The sequence below is a fragment of the Vulpes vulpes genome, chromosome 2 (genome assembly GCF_048418805.1).
Source record: "Vulpes vulpes isolate BD-2025 chromosome 2, VulVul3, whole genome shotgun sequence".
In the NCBI taxonomy this organism is placed as follows: Eukaryota; Metazoa; Chordata; class Mammalia; order Carnivora; family Canidae; genus Vulpes; species Vulpes vulpes.
In genome coordinates, this window is record NC_132781.1 from 1798121 (window position 1) to 1822116 (window position 23996).

Sequence of the window (23996 nt, forward strand, 5' to 3'; positions counted from 1 at the left end):
ACACCACGGTGCTGTCTGCATGGTTTGTACATGGTGACGTGACTCTGGAATCCAAAAGAGGCTATTCAGGAAGGACCATCGATCCTATCTTAGCGCGAAAACAATGAGAAAGAAATGGTTTTCAACATAAACTAATCCAATGATTGTTGTTGCGTGTCCATAATGGTCATGAACGTCCACTATAAAACACGCAGCTGTGTGCTAATGCTTTTGAGAGCAACGTGGCTGTGTGTTACTGATTACACGTGGGGGCAATGCCTACTCAGACACACAAACCAGATAAGAAGTCAAAGTACCACTAAAATACCCAGAAGGTTAGTAAGATACAGATAGGCAAATAAATAGTTAACAAGTCACTGTTTTATCAAATAGGATGTAATTCAGTTGCTCTGCAGGTAGGATTTCAAATAAAGATTAAAACTAATTTGGAACATGGTGATGATGGTATCCAAACACCAGAGGACAAACGGCTTTCCTCCCATTGGCCAAGGATAACCAGGAGGGCTAGGAGGGCTGGAGGGGTGGCGAGCGGGGCTGGGAGGGCCATCTATGTTATGAGGATCATTTCAGCCAAAGTTGATGTCCTGGAATTATGTCAATAACTCAGTGGCTGCGAGGACCCCTCTGTGAGCTGAGCTGCACATAATCTTTATTCTCTTCTGAACAGTCCTGTTATGTTAAAAGAATATCCTGTTCATGCCTGCTACCTTGCATCTTCCATCCATACTACATTCCGGTGCATTCGAACTCTCACAAAACACTCTTGGATTCACTAAACTGCCTGCAAGATCCCGTCTGAGACAATGCATTCCCTGGTTTTCTTGTTAGATGAACACTGGAGAAGAGAGGAGATGAGCCAGGAGTAAATTACTACAAGTTAGATAAGCTCCAACATGCACCAAAATTAAAAAGGCAATCTGCCCTTTAAAAAAAAAATTTTAAGAAAACACTTTTTTCTTAGGGAAATGAGCGATTTTCCAAAGGCCTCACATGCCTGAGATTTGGTCTAATAGGTCAGTTAGGCCGTAACTCTATAATTTCTTAGCTTATCTTAGCATTATTGATGACACTGAGCCTCGGGACAGCACTGTCATACGGTCAGCTGGTATTTAAGAGAAATAGGAGACGTGATTTTAAGTGCAGCCTTTCACAAAGGGCCGTCCAGCCAGCCTGTCACATGTGTGACTGAGGAGCTGCTCAGAGTCTACCATTCATCCGCCATTCACGGAATGGTTACCGCTGGGGCGCATCTCTTATTTGTCCCCCCTTCATCCCCGGCCCTTCTCAACACCCTACAGGCACACACACGATGTGTATGTCCTTCCATATTTTGATTTAAGCATATGTGTAAACTTAAGTTTATATATGTCTTTTGTGTTCAATTCACCAAAGAGCACTGTGGTTTAAATCCAAGCCTGTTTCTTATTTTTGCACTGAACACTATGCGCTTAGAGACATTTAAATCAACTTCATGAGGTGCAATTTGCATACAATAAGATGTACCCACTTTTAGAGTCTGAAGCATTAGATGGATATGTCTCTGTGTGGCCACCAGCAGGACCTCCCCCCAAGGCACTGTGCCACCCCACTTCCCACCGATCCCAGCCCTACATCTGCCCCGCAAACCCCATCTGCTTTATCTCACTGCGGTTTAGTCGGTCTTTCTGGGAACTTCATGGAACCACAATCCATGCACTCCTCTGTGTTCACCTCCTTTCAGTCATTACAATGTTTCTGAGATTCATCCATGCTGTTATCAACAGCTTGCTCCTTTTCCTTGGTAAGAGGTAACATGTTGTGTGGACGGACCACGATCTGATTATCTGTTCACCCGCTGATGGTTGTTTCAGGAGTGGGACATCATCAACAAAGCTGCTAGGAACCCTCATGTGCACATCCTTTTGTGGACAGAGGGTTTCCTCCCTCAGGTAAATACGCAGGTGTGGAATTGACGGGCTGTATGTTTAACATCACATCCCTGAAGCGGCTGTACTATGTTGCATCCCCACTGGCGAAGTACGAGAGCTCTGGATGGTTTTACACTTTCCATAACACATCGTGAACCTTTCACGTGTCTATCAGCCATTCATGTATCTCCTCTGTAAAGCATCTATTCCAGTCATTGGCTATTTATTTAAAATTTGGGTTGTATTCTTGACTTTTTAAAGGTCTTTCTGTATCGTCTATATGGGTCTCTGTCAGACACGTATTGTAAATCTTTCCAATGAAAATCTTTCCAATTAACAATGTCAACACTGTCTATCAACAGCAGAAGCTTTCAATTTTGATGAACTTCAACTGATCAATTTTTTGAATGGTTTGTGTTGTTTGGGTCCTGGCTAAAAAATTATCAACAATTTCTCCTATGTTTGCACCTTAAGTTTTATAGTTTCATCTTGTATAAGATCAGAAGTTAATTTTTCTGCATAGCATAAAATAAGAGTGACGGTTTTTGTTTTTCCTGAATGAGCAGCCAATTATTCTAGTACCATTTGTTAAAAACACCATCCTTTCTCCATCAGATTACCTTGGTACCTCTGTCCAAAATCAATTGGTCATATACGTGTAGGTCTACACCTGTACTCTGTATTCTGTTCCACGGATTTTTATGGCCATCCTTATGCCAGTACTACAGGCCTGATGACTGCAACTTTATATTAACCCTTGAAATAAACCAACGTGCCTCCTTTGCAAAGTTGTTTCAGCTTCACCCTTTGCACTTCTACATAGAATTTAAAGTCAACTTGTCAATTTCTTCTTAAAAAAAAAAAAAAAAAAAAAGGATTGGGGCAGCCCCGGTGGCTCAGCAGTTTAGCGCCGCCTTCAGCCCAGGGCGTGATCCTGGAGACCTGGGATCGAGTCCCATGTTGGGCTCCCTGCATGGAGCCTGCTTCTCCCTTTGCCTGTGTCTCTGCCTCTCTCTCTGGGTCTCTCATGAATAAATAAATAACAAAAAATGGATTAAAAAATAGGATTCTGACTGGGACTGAACTGAATCTATAGATCAAGTTGAATAGGTTTAAAAAACTTTTTTACTCCCTAAGTACAGTGAAATTCTGAGTATGTGAGTCTTTCTCTGAGTCATGTTCTTTCTGTATGTTGTGTGCACACGTCTGGTACATATTTTGTTAAATTCATCCCAAGTATTTCAGAATCTTGATGCCACAGCAAATATTTTTAAATTTCAATTTCCAACCTTTATCAGTACTATATAGAAATGCAGCTGATGTGGGGGTATCGGTCTTATACCTTAAAACCTTGCTACAATGAATTATTAGTTCCAGCAATGTTTTTGTAGATTTTGCATGATTTTCTATATACATAATCCTGCTGTCTGTGAACAGTTTTCTTTGCCAATTTGCATGCCTGTTTATTTTTCTGTATCTTTACTGCAACAACCAGAACTTCTAGTACAATACTGAAAAGTAATGGTGAGAATGAACACCTGAGTTTTATTTCCAACCTTCCAGGAAAAACACTTAACCTTTCACCCTTAAGTACAGTGTTAGTTAGCTACAGGCTTTTCCTACACGCCTTTTAGGAGCTTGAGAACGTTCACTTCCATTCCTAGTTTGCTGAATTGATTTATCATGAATGGGTGTCAAATTTTGTCGAATGCTTTTTATGCATCTATTGAAATGATCATATAGTTTTTCTCTCTTATTCTGGAAAAGGAGAGTAAATACATTAATAATAATGTATTGATTTGTTACATGTTAAACAATCTTCCATTCCCGAAATAAACCTTGTTTGATTCTCATACTTTATCCTTTCTCTATGTATTCACAGACTTCACTTGCTAATATTTTGTTAAGGATTTTTAAATCTATGTTAATGAGGAATCCTGGTCTGTAAGTTCTTCCCCCCACCTCCCTTATACAGTTTTTGCTTGACTTTAGTTTTCGGGGTAAAGTTAGCCTCTGGAATGAGAAAATGTTGCCCCTTGTTTCACTTTCTCAAAGAGTTTGTATAAGAATTGGTATTATTTCTTTCTTAAACATTTGAGAGTTCATCAGTAATAATATTGGGGCCTAGAGTTTTCTTTGTGAGGCTTTTAACTATAATTCAACTTCTTTATGAAGTATAAACTCTACATTTTCTCTTTCTTCTTGTGCCAGATTTGGTAATTTGCGTCTTTCATCTACTTTGTCTCAGATGTAGAATTTTTTAAAAATTAAAAAAAAAATTTTTTTATTTATGATAGTCAGAGAGAGAGAGAGAGAGAGAGAGAGAGAATGGCAGAGACCCAGGCAGAGGGAGAAGCAGGCTCTATGCACCAGGAGCCCGACGTGGGACTCGATCCTGGGTCTCCAGGATCATGCCCTGGGCCAAAGGCAGGCGCCAAACCGCTGCGCCACCCAGAGATCCCTCAGATGTAGAATTTATTGGAATAAAGCCAATACGTAAAGGGATTCCTTTATAATAACCCTTTTAATGCCTGTGGGGTCTGTAGTGATGCCCCTTTCTTACTTCTTTTTTATTTTATTTTTTTCCCTTTCTTTTTTTTAAATTAAAAAAAAATTTTTTTTTTATTTATTTATGATAGAGAGAGAGAGAGAGAGAGAGAGAGAGGCAGAGACATAGGCAGAGGGAGAAGCAGGCTCCATGCACCGGGAGCCCAATGTGGGATTCGATCCCGGGTCTCCAGGATCGCGCCCTGGGCCAAAGGCAGGCGCCAAACTGTTGCGCCACCCAGGGATCCCTTTTTTTCCCTTTCTTACTTCTGATACAGGTAATTTGTGTCTCCCTTCTGGTCTTGGCCATTCCAAAGAGAATTTTTTTTTTTAAGATTTTATTTATTTATTCATGAGAGACACAGAGAGAGAGAGGCAGAGACACAGGCAGAGGGAAAAGCAGGCTCCATGCAGAGAGCCCGATGTGGGACTCGATCCCAGGACTCCAGGATCATGCCCTGAGCAAGCCAAAGGCAGGTGCTCAACTGCTGAGCCACCCAGGCGTCCCACCAAAGAGAATTTAACAGTTTTATTGAACTTTTCAAAAATTATCATTCAGTTTCATGGGTTTCTAGATTTTTCTAGTGCATTTTCTGTTTACTTTTTTTTTTTTTTTTTAAGTTTCTTTTACTTATAGTTTAATGTGCTTTTCTTTTTTCTGGTCTTAAAGATAAAGACCATACAATTTAGACTTTTCAAATTAAAATCCATAAATACTATTATGACTTTGAGATCAGTTATATAACTATGGTATATATAAAACTTGTTCACCAACTCTACCTGCTGCTTACCTGGTATTTTACCCATGATTCCCTAATGCTGCAACTTCGGTTAGTTCATGTCACAAACAGTGCGATGAGAAAGGTCATAGTGGGGGATCCCTGGGTGGCGCAGCGGTTTGGCACCTGCCTTTGGCCCAGCACGTGATCCTGGAGACCCGGGATCGAATCCCACATCGGGCTCCCGGTGCATGGAGCCTGCTTCTCCCTCTGCCTATGTCTCTGCCTCTCTCTCTCTGTGTGTGACTATCATTAAGAAAGAAAAGAAAGAAAAGAAAGAAAAGAAAAAAAGAAAGAAAAGAAAGAAAAGAAAAGAAAAGTCATAGTGTGTGTCTCTGAGAGGACTTATAAACATTTCCACATACCACTAAGACAGAAAATATGCTGCCAATTAAACAGGCATGTAATTTACTGTAAGACAGCACTAGATCTCAGAGATGTTCGAATATGAAAATGTGTACCCTACAACAGATGGAATATGATAGATGACCTATACTGTCATCTACACATTTTTGTGTATAGAGAGATAACTACACATTTTTGTGTTTTTCTACTACTACTTACTTGTCTTATTGGTGGCCAGGACTTCTAGCAAGGCAGTAGTGTCAGAGAGGATGCTTACCTTACACCCAGCCTAAAGGGAAGGTGTCTCAAGTTTCTCCACCAAGCATGATGTTTGCTGAAGAACTCAGTGTAGCCTTTCCCCAAGTTAGGTGAATCTCTAAAACCTTTACTTAAACATGGATCTCTGCTCCCTCCATATCACCTCCAAAGTGAAAGAAAAGGAGCAAGACAAGAACCAGCACTAGGGAGAAAAATGACAGCAATGGAGAGAGGAAGGGCGCCTGGGTGGTTCAGTCGGTTAAGCATTTGACTATTGGTTTCAGCTCAGGTCATGATCTCAGGGTCTTGAGATCAAGCCCTGTGTCAGGCTCTGCAGTCATGAGGAGTCTCCTGGAGATTCTCTCTTCCTCTCGCTCTGCCCTTCCCACTCATGCTCTGTCTCTCTCTCTAATGAATCTTTAAAAAAAAAGGGGGGGGGGGGGAAGGAGAGAGGCAGTCAGCAGAAGACAGGAGGCAGGCAGAACCTGCACCAATGTCCATCCGGATTTGAATCCTGGCCCTACCAGTTACTAGCCGTGCAATCTCATGTCCTCCCCTTGCCCCGCAGGCCCTCTGTACGAGCTGATTGTGACTTGACAGTGGCACACTCAGTGAACGCTAGCTGCTCTTATTACCGTGACATTAACATTTCAGCCAAATATAAGAACGAGTCAGGCAAGTCGTAATGACTCAGCAGAGGAGAGAGCTGAAACCTTAACCCTGGATCGGGAAAAGCCAAAGCGAAGTCAGCTGACGCCCAGAGCAGAACGTCGGAATGTTGGGAACCTGTCACCAGGCTCACTTGAAAGAGGTGCTGACAATGAGAGCACGGGTCCGACCTTGCACAGAGAGGAGTGGGAACTCCAGGATCCCCCTCCCGATGGTAGAATTCTGGGGAGTTGGCCAGACATGGGCCAACTAGGGTCTGGGACACTGTGAACAGTTATGGGCTGCCTCTTCCTCCAAAGATCTTCTTTCTGCACATTATGTTCCCCCCTGGCTCTATAGGGGGAACATTTTGTTTTTCTTCAATATTAATCTTTGTTTTCTGACTACGTGTCCTAAATCTGAGCCTGCTTTAGTTCTATCCCACAGATAAGAAAAGCACTGCTATTGCCATCATCCAGCTTTGAGTAGTTCCCAATATTTTTTAAAGCACTCCCTCTTTAACGGTTTTAAGAGTAAGATTTTTAGTTTTCAGAACATTTTTTCAAGCTATTTTTCTGTTACTGAGCTCCAACTTTATTGCATGGTGGTCTGAGAACAGAGTGGATACGATGCTGACTCTCTGGGGTTATTAAAGCTTCCTTTGCAGCTCAGCACAGTGTATTTTTGTGAATTGGCCCCATGTGCTAGAAATGTGCAGGCTGGGTTTGTTGCCTATATCACCCCATCTGCCTCTACACATCCAGTTAACTCACCCTGTTACTGAAATCTTACCTATTTTGCTTACTCTTCACCTCCTTGGTGTCTCAGTATCTTCATTCCTGATTTGTCTGTGGTTCTTTCTGTCCTCATCATCCATAGTTCAGGGCCACACTGTCAGGTGTGTACGGAGCCATACTGGTGTGCCTTCTTGGTCTCCTGAGCTTCGCACCATAAAACACTCTTCTCTGTCCTTTCAGTATGTCTTATCTCAGGCTCTGCTCTGATTCATTAAAACTGCCACTCCAGCTTTCTTTCACTTCATATTTCACTGCTTTCCTCCTGTGACTTCCAGCCCTTCAAATAGTTTGTTTGCCATATCATAGTGAATTTTATCCAACAGAAGAATCACTGCCCTTTGAGAGATGAATTCAACTCACTTATAGTTACATCATCACTTTTATTTCAAAGCTTATTTTGGCTGCCTTATTTCACATTTTCTGTTTACCATGCTTTTCTTTTTTCCTTTTCTACCTTCTTTTAGAGAGAAAATTTTCTCTCCTTGTATGAAAATTATACCTTCTACTTTCATTACTTTGGTGGTTATGACTAATGTACTGCATCTTACACATAGTTTCCATAACTGATATCTTCACTATCTTCAATTTCCAACTCCCACTGTGTCCTACTGGTGAGTCCCTCCTCCCGTCTCTGTCCCTTTGATGGGAACTCCCTGCCCCACCTCCAGCTCTCGCTGTCCGTCACGTCCAGGTGCTGCTTGTCAGTGCACCTGCTACAATCCTTATTCTGTTAGCCATATTCTTCATGTTCCCTATGTCCTAACTGCCTGTTTCTTCCTCACATTCCCCATGTTCTCTTTTGTTATCATGTTGTACTACTCCTCACTCTAAATTCTTCCTCTGCCTTCTACAGGTGCAGGCTCCTCCAGGAAGGATAGATCACCTTCTTTCTTTCTTTCTTTCTCTCCCTCCTTCCCTCTGTACCCATCCAGGATGGTAGGGGGAAGCAGCCACATGCACAGCCAGAATGCCGACCCTCAGCCTGCCCTCGCCTGCGTCCTCAAGTGCTCGCCTGTCCTGCCGTCTCCATCCCAGGCTCCTCTCCCCTTCCCTAGTGGTCTCAGCTGTCTTCAAAGGTCCCTACATTTCTGGCTTATTGCCAAATGTACTCCCTGTAGGATGCGTCAGCGTGACCGCCCGTGGCAGCCCAAGGAGCAGATCTGGGGTCGGAGAGCCAGGGAGTGGTCGGAGGCATCAGGGGTCATCAGCCCTGTCATTCCTTCTCCTTCAGTTCTCTTCCTTAGCAGCATACGCCAGATTTCTGCATGTGGCCTTTCATTAAAGGAGCTCTGTCACGTACATTATGGTGCTCATCCTAACGAGTGTATGTCAACAGACTGGAACAGTGAGCGTACATGGTCTGGCTGGAGGAAGTACCTTCTTCAGGTGGGCATGTGACTCATCATGTAACCAGAAAGACTCTGGAAGCTCCTGTGGGGCTCAGCAGCAGGACCAGAGCATGGCTGAGGCCTTATTGTGAAGACTTCCAAAGAGGAAAACCATTTAAATAAATCCCAAGTGGGACATTATGACCAAGTAACTGGTAGGGCAGTTTGGTTCTCTGGTGTACTAGACGGCCTCCTTCTCAGGCGGGTCTCTAAGCATCTCTGCCTTCAAGTGTGCGAAGTAAGGCAGAGTCATTCTACTCAGTTCCTACCACAAAGAACACTGAAAGGCAGGCAGGAAGTTTGTTTTCCAGCAAGGAAGCTGTGTTCTGGGAAATGCTACAGAGAACAAACGGTTAACCTATCATCAAAAACCAGCAGGAAAAAAAAAAAAAAGAAAAAAAAAAACAGCAGGAACTTATGTGTCTAAAAGTAATTCTGATCGAGTCTTGGGTGAGTCTTCAAGAAAAATACAAAGCAAGGGGCCCCTGGGTAGCTCAGTTGGTTGGGCGTCTGACTCTTGATTTCGACTCAGGTCATGATCTCAGGGTCGTGAGATAGAGCCCCACATGGGGCTCCACGTTCAGTGTGGAGTCTGCTTGAAATTCTCTCTCCCTCCTGTTTGTGCACACTTGTGCACAAACTGTCTCTCTCTCTCAAATAAATACATATATACATACATAAAATCTTTAAAAAAAAATCCAAAGCAAATGTCATGGCCAATATATGAGATGAGCCAGACACATGACAGCAGCCTGGTGCCTGGTTCCCAGCATTCCGACGTTCTACTCTGGGAGTCAGCTGACTTCTCTTTGGCGGTTCCCCATCCGGGGTTAAGGTTTCAGCCCTCTCTCCTCTGCTGAGTCATTACGATGTGCCCAACTTGTCCTTACATTTGGCTGAAATGTTAACATCATGGTAATAAGAGCAGCTCGCGTTTACTGAGTGTGCCACCGTAGGAATCAACTCAGTCAGCCCGTATGGTGAGCCTGTGGGGCAGGGGGCACCTGTGGTCCTGCTCTCAGGGGAAGGACATGGGGCTGCACGGTGTGGGCTCTGCCTGCCTGTCTGGGGACTGCTTCTCTCCCTTGTCTTGCTGGGTAAACACGAGGGCAAGACTTCCCACGTCGACAAATCTACATTAATCCTGTGTCATTAACATTTAAACTTCTTGAAATCCCTCAATTTAATTGAGAAGAAGGAAACAAGTTTCTTGACCTCTGTTCAATCCAAAATAATGTCTAGCATTTTCTTTAATAAACAATACGATTCCATGCTGCACATGATGCAATAAGCATCAATCTATTTTACAGTAAGTCCCACAGCAAATTAAGTAGCGCTGAGTTATAATTTTCAGTACTACACGAATATACCCAGGATGAATTTAAAATGACACTCTGTCACCAATCCAAGAGATAGAAAAAGCCAAGGAAAATATATGTTTCAGACCCTTCTACTACACTGATATACACAGTGAGCAAGGTAATCACCTCTAGAGGGAATAATGCACTGGCTCATTTCAGAATTACTGAAATATCAGTTTCTGAAAACAAGAAAGACTGAAGCAAACCATGAAGAGAAAATCAGAAAACAACATTTTCCAGCAACTACTTCATCAAGTAAGATTCATAAATACACTTGCCACCAAATACGAACACACGCTTCTCGTGCGTAGAAAGCAAGGCTGGAGTACGTGTATAAGCATACGATACTCTCCACAACTGTGTAACGAGCAGTGTTGTTAAAAGCCATCCTCTTATTTACATCGGGGGGCGGGGAGGGGGGAGGAAGGAGGCCTGTTTTTAGGGTATTTCCTGACTAGTAGATGAGTACAGCAGTCATCTGCAGGTAAGATCCTGGTTCCATTTTCAAAAGCACGATTTGGCAAGGTAGGATCCGCTGCTGTTTTTGCAAATAAAGTTTTATTGGGACACTGCTGCACGCATCCGTGTACATACAGCGCATGGCTCTTCCAGGCTGCATCAGTGGAACTGGGACCCTTGGGCCCTGCAAAACCTAAACTACTTCCTATCTGGCCCCGTAAGGAAGAAGTTGGCAGACGCCCTCCTAGAGTCGCTCTGAGCTCTCCCACCTTTTTATTCACTGGAATCCTATAGTCCTAGGCGTAGGTTAAATAAAACATAAAACACCAATACAGTGAAATCTTATGCAATCATTACAAATGGTGTTTACTAAGAGTTGCCTAATGGTCTAGGATAAATTTATTGTAACGCTAAAGATGAAGTAAAAGAAACCGCAAATGCAGTCTCATTACATCAACGCTGAAATGTCCGTGCAGAGAAAAACAGACTGACAGGCAATACACCAAAGAGTTATCACTGATTGTGATAAAATCTTGAATAATCTTTTCTTCTTTTTGCTTTTTTAGTTGGCTTCTACAAAGAATGTATATTCTACTTTAAGCTGGAAAATACTGACTTTCTAAATGAAAAACAAAACCTGAACCCTATCGGCTTACTGAGTACTACCTACCTCACAGTTTTCCTTTCTGCATCTCAGAAAAGCGGTTTCTAACTCAGCTGTTAGATAAACACAAGCGCACGTTTCACTCGACCAGGCTCCTGACGATTATGGTTTATCACAATCACCGGCTCAGGACGGCATAGCAACGGTGCCGTTCGATCTAATTCCAGCTCCTCAGTGTGGCGGAGAGCGCTTTGCTGTAGGAGAGCCTCCCGCCCACTCCCGCCCAGGTCAGACGACGGTCATCTGATGACCACCAGGTGCAGCTCTGGCCTTTGACACCAACGTCCACCTGATGCTGACCGTGTTCCTTTGAGTTGTTTTTCACAACGCTTCCTGCTAAACACTTACTTTTACAAGTTTTCATCACAGCCTGACTCCAAAAACGATCTCAGGCAGCTCCTGAGATGAGGCATCATGTCGTGGGAGGGTGACGGTCCACTCCCCGGTCAGAGGGCCCCTAGGGACCCACTCTAGAATTCTCAAGAGCCGACTGGCGTCTGAGGGAAAGCAGCTTTTCTAGTGGACGCCACATCCCTCCTGACCAAGATGGAAAAGAGAGGGCCAGAGACGCAGGCGAGGAACATCCACTCACTGTGCCGGGGGCAGGTGTGTGGGAGCGAGGGTGAAGGGTGTGTGGCCCAGATTCCATTTCAGGCTCTTCGTGGCTTCTCTTCTCCCTCCCTCCTGTGTCTCCACTCAGCTGCCGCAAAGCCTGGACAAACGCTCCACGAGACGCCCACCTGGCCATCCCCAGCCCAGGGTGGGCAGAGGCCCGGAGCCCACCTGGCCCTCGCAGCGTCATTCTGGGGTTGGGATGCACAGAAGTGGGTGGGGCAGGAAGTCCTGGAGGGACTGCCTGCTCCGCTGTGGGGGCTCCTGCCCACAGATTCCCACCTTCCCACTCCAGCCTGCGACCAGGTGGCAACCAGATCGGGCTGTGGAAGGGCCTGGGTACGGCCACACCATCATTCCGTGGACTATCTCCCTACAACACTGCTCTTGGTCACGTGCCCACGTAGACACCATCCAGATTCTCCCCACCAGTCCTCCAAGAAAAGGTCGGTGGCTCAGCACCCAGAACACCCACATGGGCCACGGGCCACCCCTGGCCTTCACCCCTTCCCACATCTTCTATGGGATCAGGCTGACGCATGCGTTCACTCTTCTCAGACACGGGCGTTACCCCTGGCACCGCCCGTGCCATGTGCCGCCTGTCTGTGCTGCTCTTCAAACCCTGCCACCTGCCGGGCCCCCGCTGGGCTGAGACTCCTCCACGACGTTCTCCCGCAAGCCCTCGGCCGTCAGAGTGTCCCCGTCCCTGGGAACATGAGAGCCTCTGGCGCATGCACACGTTCAGTCCTGACCACGCATTGCGTGCAACGCTCAGACGCCTTCTGCCTTGCGTCGAGCTCCCACACACATCATTAATTTTCAGGCCACAGCTTGTCTCCTCAGCTAGACTGTGAACCTGGGAGGGCACACGCTTCTGTGCATCTCCTACAGCGCTGGGCATAGGCCTGAAGTACACAGTGGGATTGAGTAAATTATCTTCCAGACAATGAACAGAATGAGTGAGCTCCTGAGTCCTCTGGACCAGTGGTCTTCCTGTGGTCACGTCCAATGGACCTATAAGGGTTGCCGGCGGCCACCAAGCAGTGTGGGCAGTTACCAAGAAAATTCATAAACCACCCAGGGAGTGAAGACCCACCCTCAACGAGCTGCACCAGAGGGGAGATGGATGACGGCAGAAGCCACGAGTCCTCCTGGCAGGTGGGCGTCCCTCGGCCTGAGCTTTGGCCTCTTCTCCACGTCCCAGGAACGTGGATGTGTGACCTTGAGGAAGCAGCACCTCTGCCGACCTCTCCCTGCAGGCGGGAGAGTCCATCTCTCTGAGTTGCCCGCCCTTCTGTCCTGTTCTCTGTGCCTCCTGCTGCTGCTCTGAGCTCCTCAACGTCCCCTTCCAGCTTGATCCAGGCTGCAGCTGCCCTCCCCTGCCGCAAATCCCACCGTGTTCCTTCTTCCTGCGGCCCCAATGGCCGCGTCTGTGTATTCCTGCTTTGCAGTCCTCCCTCTTGCTTCTAGCATCTTCCTCCCTTCATTTCCCTATCGTGTGCACACACTTGCTGGTGGCCGTTCTGTAGTGTTTTTCTGTGCTGGCTATGCCCTCGGCGTTGACTTCTGCTTCTCGGGGCACAGGGGGGCACATCCCTAGGCAGGCCCTGGCCCAGGTCAGCTGGGGGATGAGCCCAGGCTGCTAAGGAGCACAGTGGGTCACCCCTTTGCCAGCCCCTCTGGGCAGCTCCCTCCCTGCGCTCACTGCTTAGGGGTAAGTTGCCCCACAGGATGCTCTCCCTGGGCTTTGGGGACGAGGGTGGGAGTGGCAGAGGGGTGCTGCTCAGCCAGCCCAGCACCATTAACCTCTCACCCAGGGCACTGCTGAGCGGAAACACTGCTGCAGAGGCAAGGCAGCAAGTCCCAGCTTCGGTCCAAGCAAGCAGCTCGGGCTCTCGGGGGTCTCCCCAGAAGCCCATCACTGCGCTACCCCAGAGTCCACCCTTGTCTCGGCTGCTTCTCTGGGCTTGTGCGTTTGTGTGTCAGGCCGCCCTGGCAAACCACCCTGGAAAATGGCCCCCAGAGCTTCTCCTGCCCCTCCTCGACATGTATTCCTCTCCCAGCTGCCTCCCAGAAGATTTTCGGCAAAACATAAAATGGAAAAGTAGAGAAAAAAGGCAGTACGGTCGTCTGCAGCAGAAACCTGGATTTGGAGGACAGAGCTCGCACGTCCCATGGTGGGTCCCGCCACTGGTGCAGGGTCATTAAGGCAAGTTCTACAGTTTGGAGCATCCCACCCATTTCCTCAATCGTGTTCTCGACAGCACTGGACTGCCACAAAGAGCGGAGCAGGAAAGGATCACGGTTCGTTTAACTGCCACGAATAAACTGAAAGATTAAGGTTCCACTCTAGCTCGGGATCAAAGGGCTCTCCTTGTCACGACGGCCTGAGCTCCAGGATGACCAGTGCCGCTGCTTAGGCCACGCTCACAGCTGGCAGGTCGGGACAGGGTGTTCTGGGGAATCACACAACGACAAACGCACACGCCACTGGCCCAAAAGGGAGAGCCCTTCTTTAATTCTCCGTGAGTAAAGCCCGAGCCTCGGGATGCTGAGTTTGCGCCCGTCAGTCGGGTCTGTAAAGCCCAGGTCGATCGCTGGGATCCATGCCACCGGGGCCCCCTGGGGAGCCCCAGTCACGGCGGCAGGAGCCACTTACCAGCGCAGGGCGATTTTGATGGGGGTGGTGAGGCACGACGTGAACAGGTCGGCCGGGAGGTCGGGGATCATGGGCAGGAGCTCGTTGGCCTCACAGGCCGCCAGCTGAATGCAGTTCTTCATGGACGGAGGCAGGGGCATCTGCGCGAGTGGGTGGTTTGGGTTAATGGCAGCGACCTGCGGGGAAGAACAGGAAGAGAGAGTGGCTTAGTGGTCATGGACGACTGCAGCGTTGGCTGGAAACGCAGCCCCGAAGGAAAGACTCACACGCAGGCTGCGCGCCCTCCTGCCGCACGGCCTCGCGCCCCTTACCAAGGTTCCTCCCCGACACCGCCAGGCGAGGCTCCGCCTGTACGTTGTCTCAAGTGTTTTCTGTGTTAAGGTCCCTCCTTGCACCGTGATTATACCAGCGTTTAAGCAGTATCTCCCTCGGAGTCTCATATCGGGTCTTCGTGTTTATTTTAAACTTCAGTCTTTGGGGCACCCGGGTGGCTCAGCGGCTGAGCGTCTGCTTTTGGCTCAGGTCGTATTCCTGGGGTCCTGGGATCGAGTCCCGCATCCGTTCCCTGCATGGGGCCTGCTTCTCCCTCTGCCTGTGTCTCTGCCTCTCTGTCTCTCATGAATAAATAAATAAATAAAATCTTTAAAAAAGTTAAAAATAAACTCTAGTCTTTAGTCCAGCATGACGTATTTTGGTGTGCTGACACGGGAGGATGTTCAGGGTATAGACAGCGGCCACCGCCAAACAGCTGACGGCAGAACCGCAGCAGGGGGAGGCTGGAGACACACGGAGGCTCACTGCCCCGCGGCCGCCCAGCTGCTTCCATGTTCCGCGAGCTTCAGCAGACATTTCAAAACACCCTAACAAGTGTGTATTAACTCTGTAACCAGGGAGGAGGGCTCTTCTGTTTGTTTTTTTTTTTTAATTTTTATTTATGATAGTCACAGAGAGAGAGAGAGAGAGAGAGAGAGGCAGAGACACAGGCAGAGGGAGAAGCAGGCCCCATGCACCGGGAGCCCGACGTGGGATTCGATCCCGGGTCTCCAGGATCGCGCCCTGGGCCAAAGGCAGGCGCCAAACCGCTGCGCCACCCAGGGATCCCTCTTCTGTTTTGTTTTAATGCAGAATTTAATTTCTCTTTGAAGCAGGGATATTTTCTCACTGAGACTGTGGTCGTAGGGGCCCTGGAAGTGAAGCGTGGGGGACACCCACAGTTTAGGAAGACAGGGATCACGCTGGTTCCTCTCCATTGAGGGTGTGCTGTCCTGAAAATCAGCAGAATTCACCGAAGTCGGGGAGCCTCATGCCCTGAGCCCCTTTGCCCGGCACGTGGCCTGGGACCCCTCCCCAGCGACACACATCGCCAGCGCTGCACTCGTGTGGCAATCTGGTCATCCCGTCACCCACCAGTGGTTCTGCTGCCCCTTTCAGAAAGGCGAAGGCTGAAAGTGCGAGGGCCCCACCCTGGTCTGCCTGCCCCGCAGCGGCTCTGGAGGAAGGGTGTCTAGCGGGGCACGGGGCCCAGCTGGGGCACGGAGCAGAGGGCTGTCCCCTGGGAACAGCACGATGGCAGCAGAGGGGGAGTGGATGAGTCATGTCGACTGCAAAGGGGCTCCGAGGGGCTCCGAGTCTCCCACACATCAGCTGCCCTGCGGGCCAGTGTGGCAGGGCAACAGGTAACAAAAATAATGAAAATTAAAACCCAGAAAATGCTGGTTGCATGGGCCCACACAGCTTCCAGGACCGGGTCACCGGCTCATCTACAAACAGCCATGACCCACCTGGAAGGACAGCTATTAGCCAGGGGCCCGAATGCAGGTGGTGTCCATCCCCAGAAACGAAACATGGTGACGGCATCATCCTGCCCGCAGCCACGGGGTCCCAGGGCCAGGGACAACGATGGTGGAGAGTGTGGGCCACGGGAAGGGACCGTTGGGTTAACAAGCCCCAGCGCGGCCGGCCCCCTTCCTCTCCCTGTGGACCGTCACAGCTCCGCCAAGCTGCCCCTGGCACAACACGGAGACCACCACCGGCCGCTGCTTTGTGTCAGGCCTGCACCCGCGGGGCGTGACTCCGTGTCTGCTCCTCTGTCCGTGAGGTTGTCGACAGCGGTCGACCTTCCTCCGAGCTCTTTCCCAGTTACTAGCTCACGTGCTTTGTAAAACGGCCCCATGAAGTAAGTTTTGCTTCCACTCTTAGAGATCCTCCACCATGAGAGAGCAGAGCCCCCAAGGAATGGCATGTGCAACCCACCCCCCGGTCAGTGCCAGGGCCACCCAACGGGCTGCTCCGGTTTCAGGCTGCACCGCCCCTCCGGACCCGGCCGTCACCCCCAGCCCGGAACACGGGCGGGGTGCTCTGGGGTGGGGGGCTTTGCCAGCCAGGTGCAGGGCATTCAGACTAAATGCATGCGGATGACGTGAGGTGTAATTACTACCGCTGAGCAAACCTGGTTCTTACTCTCAAATTTCTCAAATGGAAATGGAAGGTAGTAAATGGTGTAGTTTTACTGACAACCCATCCTACATCAGGAGCATTGAGCCCAGGATGCAAAATTCTACTAAATAATAAAAAACACAACTTTTAGAGGAATGGGTTTTTTGTAATGGTGGTAAAATGCAGGTAACATGAAGTTTACCATTTTAACCATTTTGAGAATACAGCTCAGTGGCACTGAGTACACTCACACTGTGCAGCCATCACCAGAGACTAGGTTATTTGTTTTTTAAACTTTTTATTTTTTTTTAAGATTTTTATTTATTTATTAGAGAGAGAGAGGTAGAAACACGGGCAGAGGGTGAAGCAGGCTCCATGCAGGGAGCCGGACACGAAACTCGATTCCAGGTCTCCAGGATCAGGCCCTGGGCCGAAGGCAGGTGCTAAACCGCTGAGCCACCCAGGGATCCCCAGTTTTTTGTTTTTTAAGATTTTATTTATTTATTCATGAGAGACACACAGAGAGAGGCAGAGACACAGGCAGAGGGAGAAGCAGGCTCCCTGCGGGGAGCCCAATGTGGGACTCGATCCCGGGACCCCGGGGTCACACCCTGAACCAAAGGCAGACACTCAACCACTGAGCCACCCAGGTGTCCCGGGACCGGGGTTTGTGAAGCAAACAGGGACACCTGGGTGGCTTGAGCTCAGGGTGTGATCTCAGGATCATGTGACAGAGCCCTGTTGTCAGGTTCTGCACGGGGCAGGCTGCCTGAGATCCTCCCTGCTTCCCTCCCACCCCCCTGCCCCCTGCTCTCACTGGATCAAAATAAGTAACACAGCAGAGTCACACTCGAATCCTCCCCTCGCGTCCTGCACTCAGCTCAGCCAGCCAGCAGAGCACCTGCCGGCAGGAGAGTGCCCCAGAACCGGCTGCCAGGCCTGCAAACCTCTGGAGTCTGGTGCGCGGCAGGCTTTCAGGAGCACCAGTGCCCACACGGAGAACGCGAGCAGGGCTGAACTTCGGGGGGAAGATGCAGCCATTATGGACAAAATAGATTCCACATTCTTATTTTCCATTTCAGAGAGAAGTCTGTTTCACAGGAGAAATCCTAGAGGTTCCTGAGTTTGAGCTTTCTGGTTTCTGATTTGCTTCCACGTTAAGATTCCTCTCTGACGGAGCTGAGAATGGACCAGCAGGCCCCCTGGCTACAAGCACAGACCCTGTGCCTCTTCCACCCTTGCTTTTTCCACGGAGTGTCTGAAATCTCACGCCCCTTGGGAGTGCAGCACTTTGTCACACCAAGGTCACCCACATGGCACGCACAGGCCCCACAGGGAGGTAAAGAGGTGGGTGGTTCACACACTGGACACCATGGTGCAGTTCGGTGGGTTTTACAAGGCCTCCCGTAAGCCTGCAGGAGTCTGTCCTGTCCGGTCCACAAGGGGCAAGGTTGTGCAGTCTGCACCCTGGGCCTCACCGGCATTTGGCCCAAAGCCTCCGGGGTCCTGGTACAGGAGGCATTCCACGGACGCTGAAGGAGGAAATGGCAGGTACGTGGAGAAACAGCTTTACTCCAAATACAGCTGCTAGAAATGAAGTTCCCACCTCAAAATGGCATTGACAGAAACCCCGACTTCTTCACAAGCCCCTTGCAGCACGTCGTCGTCGTATCAACAGGGAGCAGGTGGTCTAGCTGCACATGAGCTGCAGGGACCTGGCGTCAGCTGTTCAGTAGGAAGCATTTGGTCAGGGGCCCTTCCTTCCCACCACACTGCCCGGCACACAGAAGGCAGGTGAAAACTCCGCTTTAGGGATAAGTAGGATGCTAATATTTACATTAAAAAATGGCATTCAAGGCCAAGGATTCCACCAACGAATCACTATTTTTCCAGTGCGCTAACCTAGAAAGACAAATACCTATCTTAACGGATGAGGTATTTCCCACACGTTATTTTGGTTTCGTACTGACCTTTTAATCAAACTCACTCTTTGGAAACAGCCTGCACGTATGGTAACTACCGGCAACTCAGGGAACTCTGAAAAGCCGCCCAGACACCCGCAAGAGCAGCGCCAGCATCACCCAACACGCACCTTCACCCAAGGGGGTTTCTTCTGGGGAATCTAGAGACTCAAACACATGAAACAATCTCAAGTTTCAAAGCTCACTAGAGCCTTCTGGAGGATTTGGGAAGGGTCCAGAAAACTCTGGAGATGTGATACACAGCAAGCAGATCCAACAGAGACATCTGCTCCGTGTCCCACGCGTGTAGGTCACGCGGAGCTCGTGAGGGCCAGGAAACACTCATCTCTGAAAGCACTGCTGCAGGGGCCGCCGGGGGCACGCCTGCGTCTCTCATTTTCTCCATGAAACTCTGACATCACGCTGCTTCTTTTTCCCAAGGCATACACACGCACAAGACACCTCTATAAGGAGATGAAAGTACTGGCAACTTCAGGGGCCTGTAAAAGGTGAACTTGTGCAAATAACATGGACTTGGTAATTGGTTTTGGTTACAGCAACTTCTGTGCTCAACTCAAAGACGCCTGCTTACTGTGGACACCTTGCAAAGTGCAGAGAGACTGAGGTCCGTCAAGGACTCCGGGTACTGCTGACCCAGCTCCTTTCAGAGTGATGCAGCCTCTATCACGTGACACTGTCCTAAAACCAGCAGGTAAAAGCAGCAGGAATTTCTCATCAGTAACGTATATAAGTTTGCATCTTATCAAATACTAAGTAGCAATGTCACAGCCCCTGGTACCCACAGCTGGGGGCCACCAGCTGTCCAGGAGACCAGGAGTCAGTCTTGTTGGATGAAGGCCTCCCTGATGCCCTGGAGCCCTCGGAGCTGCCTGTCAAAGGGCAGAAAAGAGCCTCTTTGTAGCGCGTTTGTCACCATCACCTGGGGAGCTCCTCCGAATGGACCTTCCACTGTGCGAAGTCTTCTAGCTGTTAGCAACTGAACAGTCTCTAACATGCTCTAGAACCATTCTGTACCTCAGTGAGGATGCTTAGTTCGAATCTGCAACCAAATTCTACCCCCAGTGACTCCTACACGGTCAGCAGCCAAAGGAAAGGGGGTGCCGAGGAATCCTGCAGCCTTCTACTTCAAGAAGAGAATTTCCATTTGGCTTTGCGAATAGCGCTGCTATGAACACGTGTGTGCACGTGTCTGTGTGAACATATGTTTTCAGCTCTCTTGGGTACAAGCCGGGAGTGGAATCACTGGGTTGCACCGCGGCTCCCAGTGTAACAGGTGAGGAGCCAGCAGGCTCTGTTCCAAGCGGCCGCCGCACCTTGCACTCCCACCAGCACGTGAGGGCTCCTGAGTCCCCCATGTCCTTGCCAGCTCTGAGAATCACCCTTCTTTTCTATTCTAGATGTCCTGGTGAGTGTGAAGCGTGCCTCACTGTGGTTTTGCTCTCATCTCCCTGGAAGGGATGATCTCCTCCTACCGTCTGCTGCTGGCCGGGCCTGCCAACATCACGTGCAGTAAGAATGCTGGGAGCAGACAGTCCTGCCTCGCTGCTGATCTCGGGGAGAAACAGTCTCTTACCATGAGTACGAGGACAGAGAGGCTCTCCGTCCAGCTGAAGACATTCTCCGCTTTCCCTAGTTTGCTAAGAGGTTTTTTTTTTCCCCCTCAAAGATATATATATAATATATAAATTTATTCATTCATTCATTCATTCACGAGAGACGCAGAGACACGGGCAGAGGGAGAAGTAGGCTCCTCACAGGGAACCCAATGTGGGACTCAATCCCAGAACCCTGGGATCACACCCTGAGCCAAAGGCAGACACTCAACTGCTGAGCCATCCAGGCATCCCTAAGAGGTATTATGTTTTTAACATGGAAGCATGCTGGATTTTGTCAATTTTTTTTTTTTTTTTTTGCATCAACTGATCACATGGTCTTTCTTCTCTAGTCTATTGGAGAGGTGAGTCCCATTCATTGTTGTTGTTGTTGTTGTTTTTTTAATTAAGCCAGACTTGCATGTCAGGAATAATCCCACTGAGTCATCGAGTATAATTCCTTTCAGAGATCACTAGAACCAATCTATTATTTGCTTGAGGATTTCTACATCTAAGTGTGTGAGAGTGGTTTGCGGTGTTTTGTTTTTCCCTTTTGTCCTGTGGGTCCCCTTCCACAGCAGGGTAACAAAATTCCCTCCTTTTTCCACCTTCTGGGCAAGCTTTGTGCACCCCCCTGGTATGAATGCTTCTTCAGACATTTGGTGCAATTCTCCAGTGAAACCACCTGGGCCTGGAGACTTCCTTTTCAGGAACTGTTAAATTACAAATTCAGTTTCTTTAGTGGTTATTAGACTGTTCACATGATGTATCGCATCTTGGTCTGGGCTTCTGTTTGTGGTTCTGCAGGAACTGGTCCATATTTGGAAGCTGTCGAATTCCTGAGTGTGAAGTTGTCCACAGTATTCCTGTATTGTTCTTTTAATGGCTGCAGGATCTGGATTCTTCCTTCCTCCCCTGTGTGTTGGTCTTGCTAGAGATTTATCCGTGCTATTGATGATTCCTGAGAAGCAGCTTTCTGCTTCCTGGGTTTTCTCTTTCTCTGTTTTCAATGCCAGTGATTTCTGCTCTTACGGCCACTCTGGTCTTTCTTGTGGCTGCTCCGGGTTCATGTGGTTCTCCTCCCGTAGCTTCCTAAGGTAACGCTGTGGCTGTGGTTCTGGGAGGTGGGGCCCTCGGGTGGAGCCCTCAGGAGTGGGGCCAGCGCCTGGTCAGAGAAGCCCCTTCCATCGAGTACGGACACAGGGAGAAGGCCCCCACCAGCCCACGCTGGCGCCTTCACCTAGGACTCCAGCCTCCGGAGTTGTGAGATGTGCATTTCTGTCCTTCACAAGCCCCCGGCCTATGCTGTTCCGTTACAGTAGCCCGAAGGGACTCAGGCAAGTAGGAACCTCTGACCCATCATTTATGTGTTGTTAATTTTACTCCAACGTTTTTCTGTTATCTTCCTATCGCTGACTTCTAGGTGATTCTACTAGGGTTGAAGAACATACTCTGCGACTTCAATTATTTCATATTTGTTGAAGCCTGCGTTATGACCCAGGACATGCTCTATTTTGAGGAATGTCCCACGACACTTGACAAGGATGTATATTTGCTGCTAGTGGTCCAGTGTTCAGTAATTGTCAATTAGATCCTTAGGATTGACATTTCAACACAGATGACTGTCTTGGCTCCAAAACGACGCAGTTTCATTCCCTCTGCTGCATCCACATGCCTTCCTCCCTGAGCCATGCTGCATGGACTGTTACGGCACACAGCTCGGGAGGAGCAGGGGGGTGAGCATGTCTCCTGGCCTCTGAGCTGTGTGTGTGCAGATACCACCTGTGTGTGGGGCCCCGTACCCCATGTGGGTGGCAGCTTCCCACCCACCCTGCTCCCCCTGCGTGGCTCTGTGTTTACCTGGTTAATACAGACAGAAAAACGCTGCCACAGAGGCTCTGCTGCCCTGTGCCGCCAGGATCTTTGCAAGAGAGAGTATCTGGCCATTAGCTTAGTGTCCTCTGGCTCTGGGCCGGGCTGGTGGTGGGGAGATGCCCCATGAGAGCGGACAGGCCATGCAGACCGGCCTGCACCACAACACAACCCAGAGCACCAGCCAGGATCTGGGCTCTAGAATACTGAGCACATCCTGGTGTATTTTAAAACAGATGAAGTTAGATAAAATGATTAAGCTCTAGATTTATCTTTGGAGACGCTCTCAGTTTTGGCTACAATTTGTACTTTATATTCATGAATCTGGATTAATCATTTTTTCTTTGTTTCTTTTTAAATTTGATGGAAGTTAATAAAAATCCAAACACATTCAATGAATCATGAACATATCAAAAGAAGACAATTAAAGGTAGTTTATTCAGATATGAATGCACTTATGTGACCACAATTGTAAATATTTCCCGAATGTCTACCTCAATTGAGGCGCCCTTGACAGGCTTACATAACAGATCTAAATTACAGCCGAGGACACCAGTAGAACAGATACTGCAAGACAACATACACCTCGCTGTCCCGATTACCCGGTGACACTTGGCTGCGTGTGGTCAGCTGAGGACGCCGCGGGCCCCAGGAAGTGTTTGCAAGGAAGCAGAGGGGCAGTTATGCCCTGAAATGTGACGAACTGCAACACACGCTCCTAGCCCCCGGGTCCACCCAGTACCATCAGCCATGAGAGCTCCAAAACGTTTCATGCAGAGAAATCACTTCTCTTCCTCCCCGAGCAGTCAGATTACAGGCAGGGAACTATAACAGCAGCTGACGGAAGAGATCTCAGGGTTCCCTATGAGCCAGTCCAGCAGAGTCTGGGGGCTGATCGAGTTCTTTCTGTTGCACAGGCGGACAATAGGATGAAATGTAAAATGCTCTGCAACAGAACATGTGGCACAAATAAAAGGGAGCTGTGCCCACCTAAGATGTGCCAGCAGCAGTGGCCCTGGCATGGGGAGCCCAGCCCTGCTCTGCACCTCCTCTGAAGCCACCTTCCCATCTCCCATGGCCCTTTGCTGCCCGGCGCCCACTCACAGTGACGGCCCTGGTGCTCTAGAGGCTGCTTTCTTACCACGGCTTTTCCACGAGCTGTTGTGTTTTCTGGTCAGCATAGCAGCCCCCTAAAGCCCACTGGGGGGCCAGCTGTCCCTCTGGGTCTTTTATTTCCATAAAGGATGGCTTTCTTCTCCCCAGCCAGGCACTGTTGGATCCCAATTAAAGGGGCTTCTGCTGTATTTGTTTTTAGATTAAACCCACATTCTCTCTTCTATAAACAGTCGAAATGGTAATATTTCTTCTTAAATTACAAATGAAACCCTATTCTGTTGTGTGTGTGTGTGCAAGAATATCAAGTACATTATACATTTCTTATCACTATTAGTTTTGAAAACCTTTCCTATTGTGAATTCTTACTGCTTATTACACAGAAAGTATAAGGTATCGACGAGTGAACTTGACCAGTCTTTACTAAAAAGAGGGAACGAAACTGTCTAGAATGTGTGCAGAGAAGCAAGAGGCGAAGGGCAATCACCGGGCACAGCCTGGAGTGTGTGGGCTGGAAGACCAGTGTCACCTGAAGATGGGTCATCGGACAGCCACTGCTCACCCATGTGCCTGGAGC

The 23996-nt window shown here is 48.7% G+C and overlaps 1 protein-coding gene across 3 annotated transcripts in view; it reads right to left on the reverse strand.

The window, feature by feature from the left end:
- RPTOR (regulatory associated protein of MTOR complex 1) overlaps positions 1–23996 on the reverse strand; it is a 329546-nt gene that overhangs the window by 155295 nt on the left and 150255 nt on the right. For all 3 annotated transcript variants that reach the window (XM_025999917.2, XM_025999918.2, XM_072746474.1), the window contains one exon: positions 14425–14600. In XM_025999917.2, the coding sequence (XP_025855702.1) occupies positions 14425–14600 (176 nt within the window). The remainder of the gene's footprint in view (positions 1–14424; positions 14601–23996) is intronic.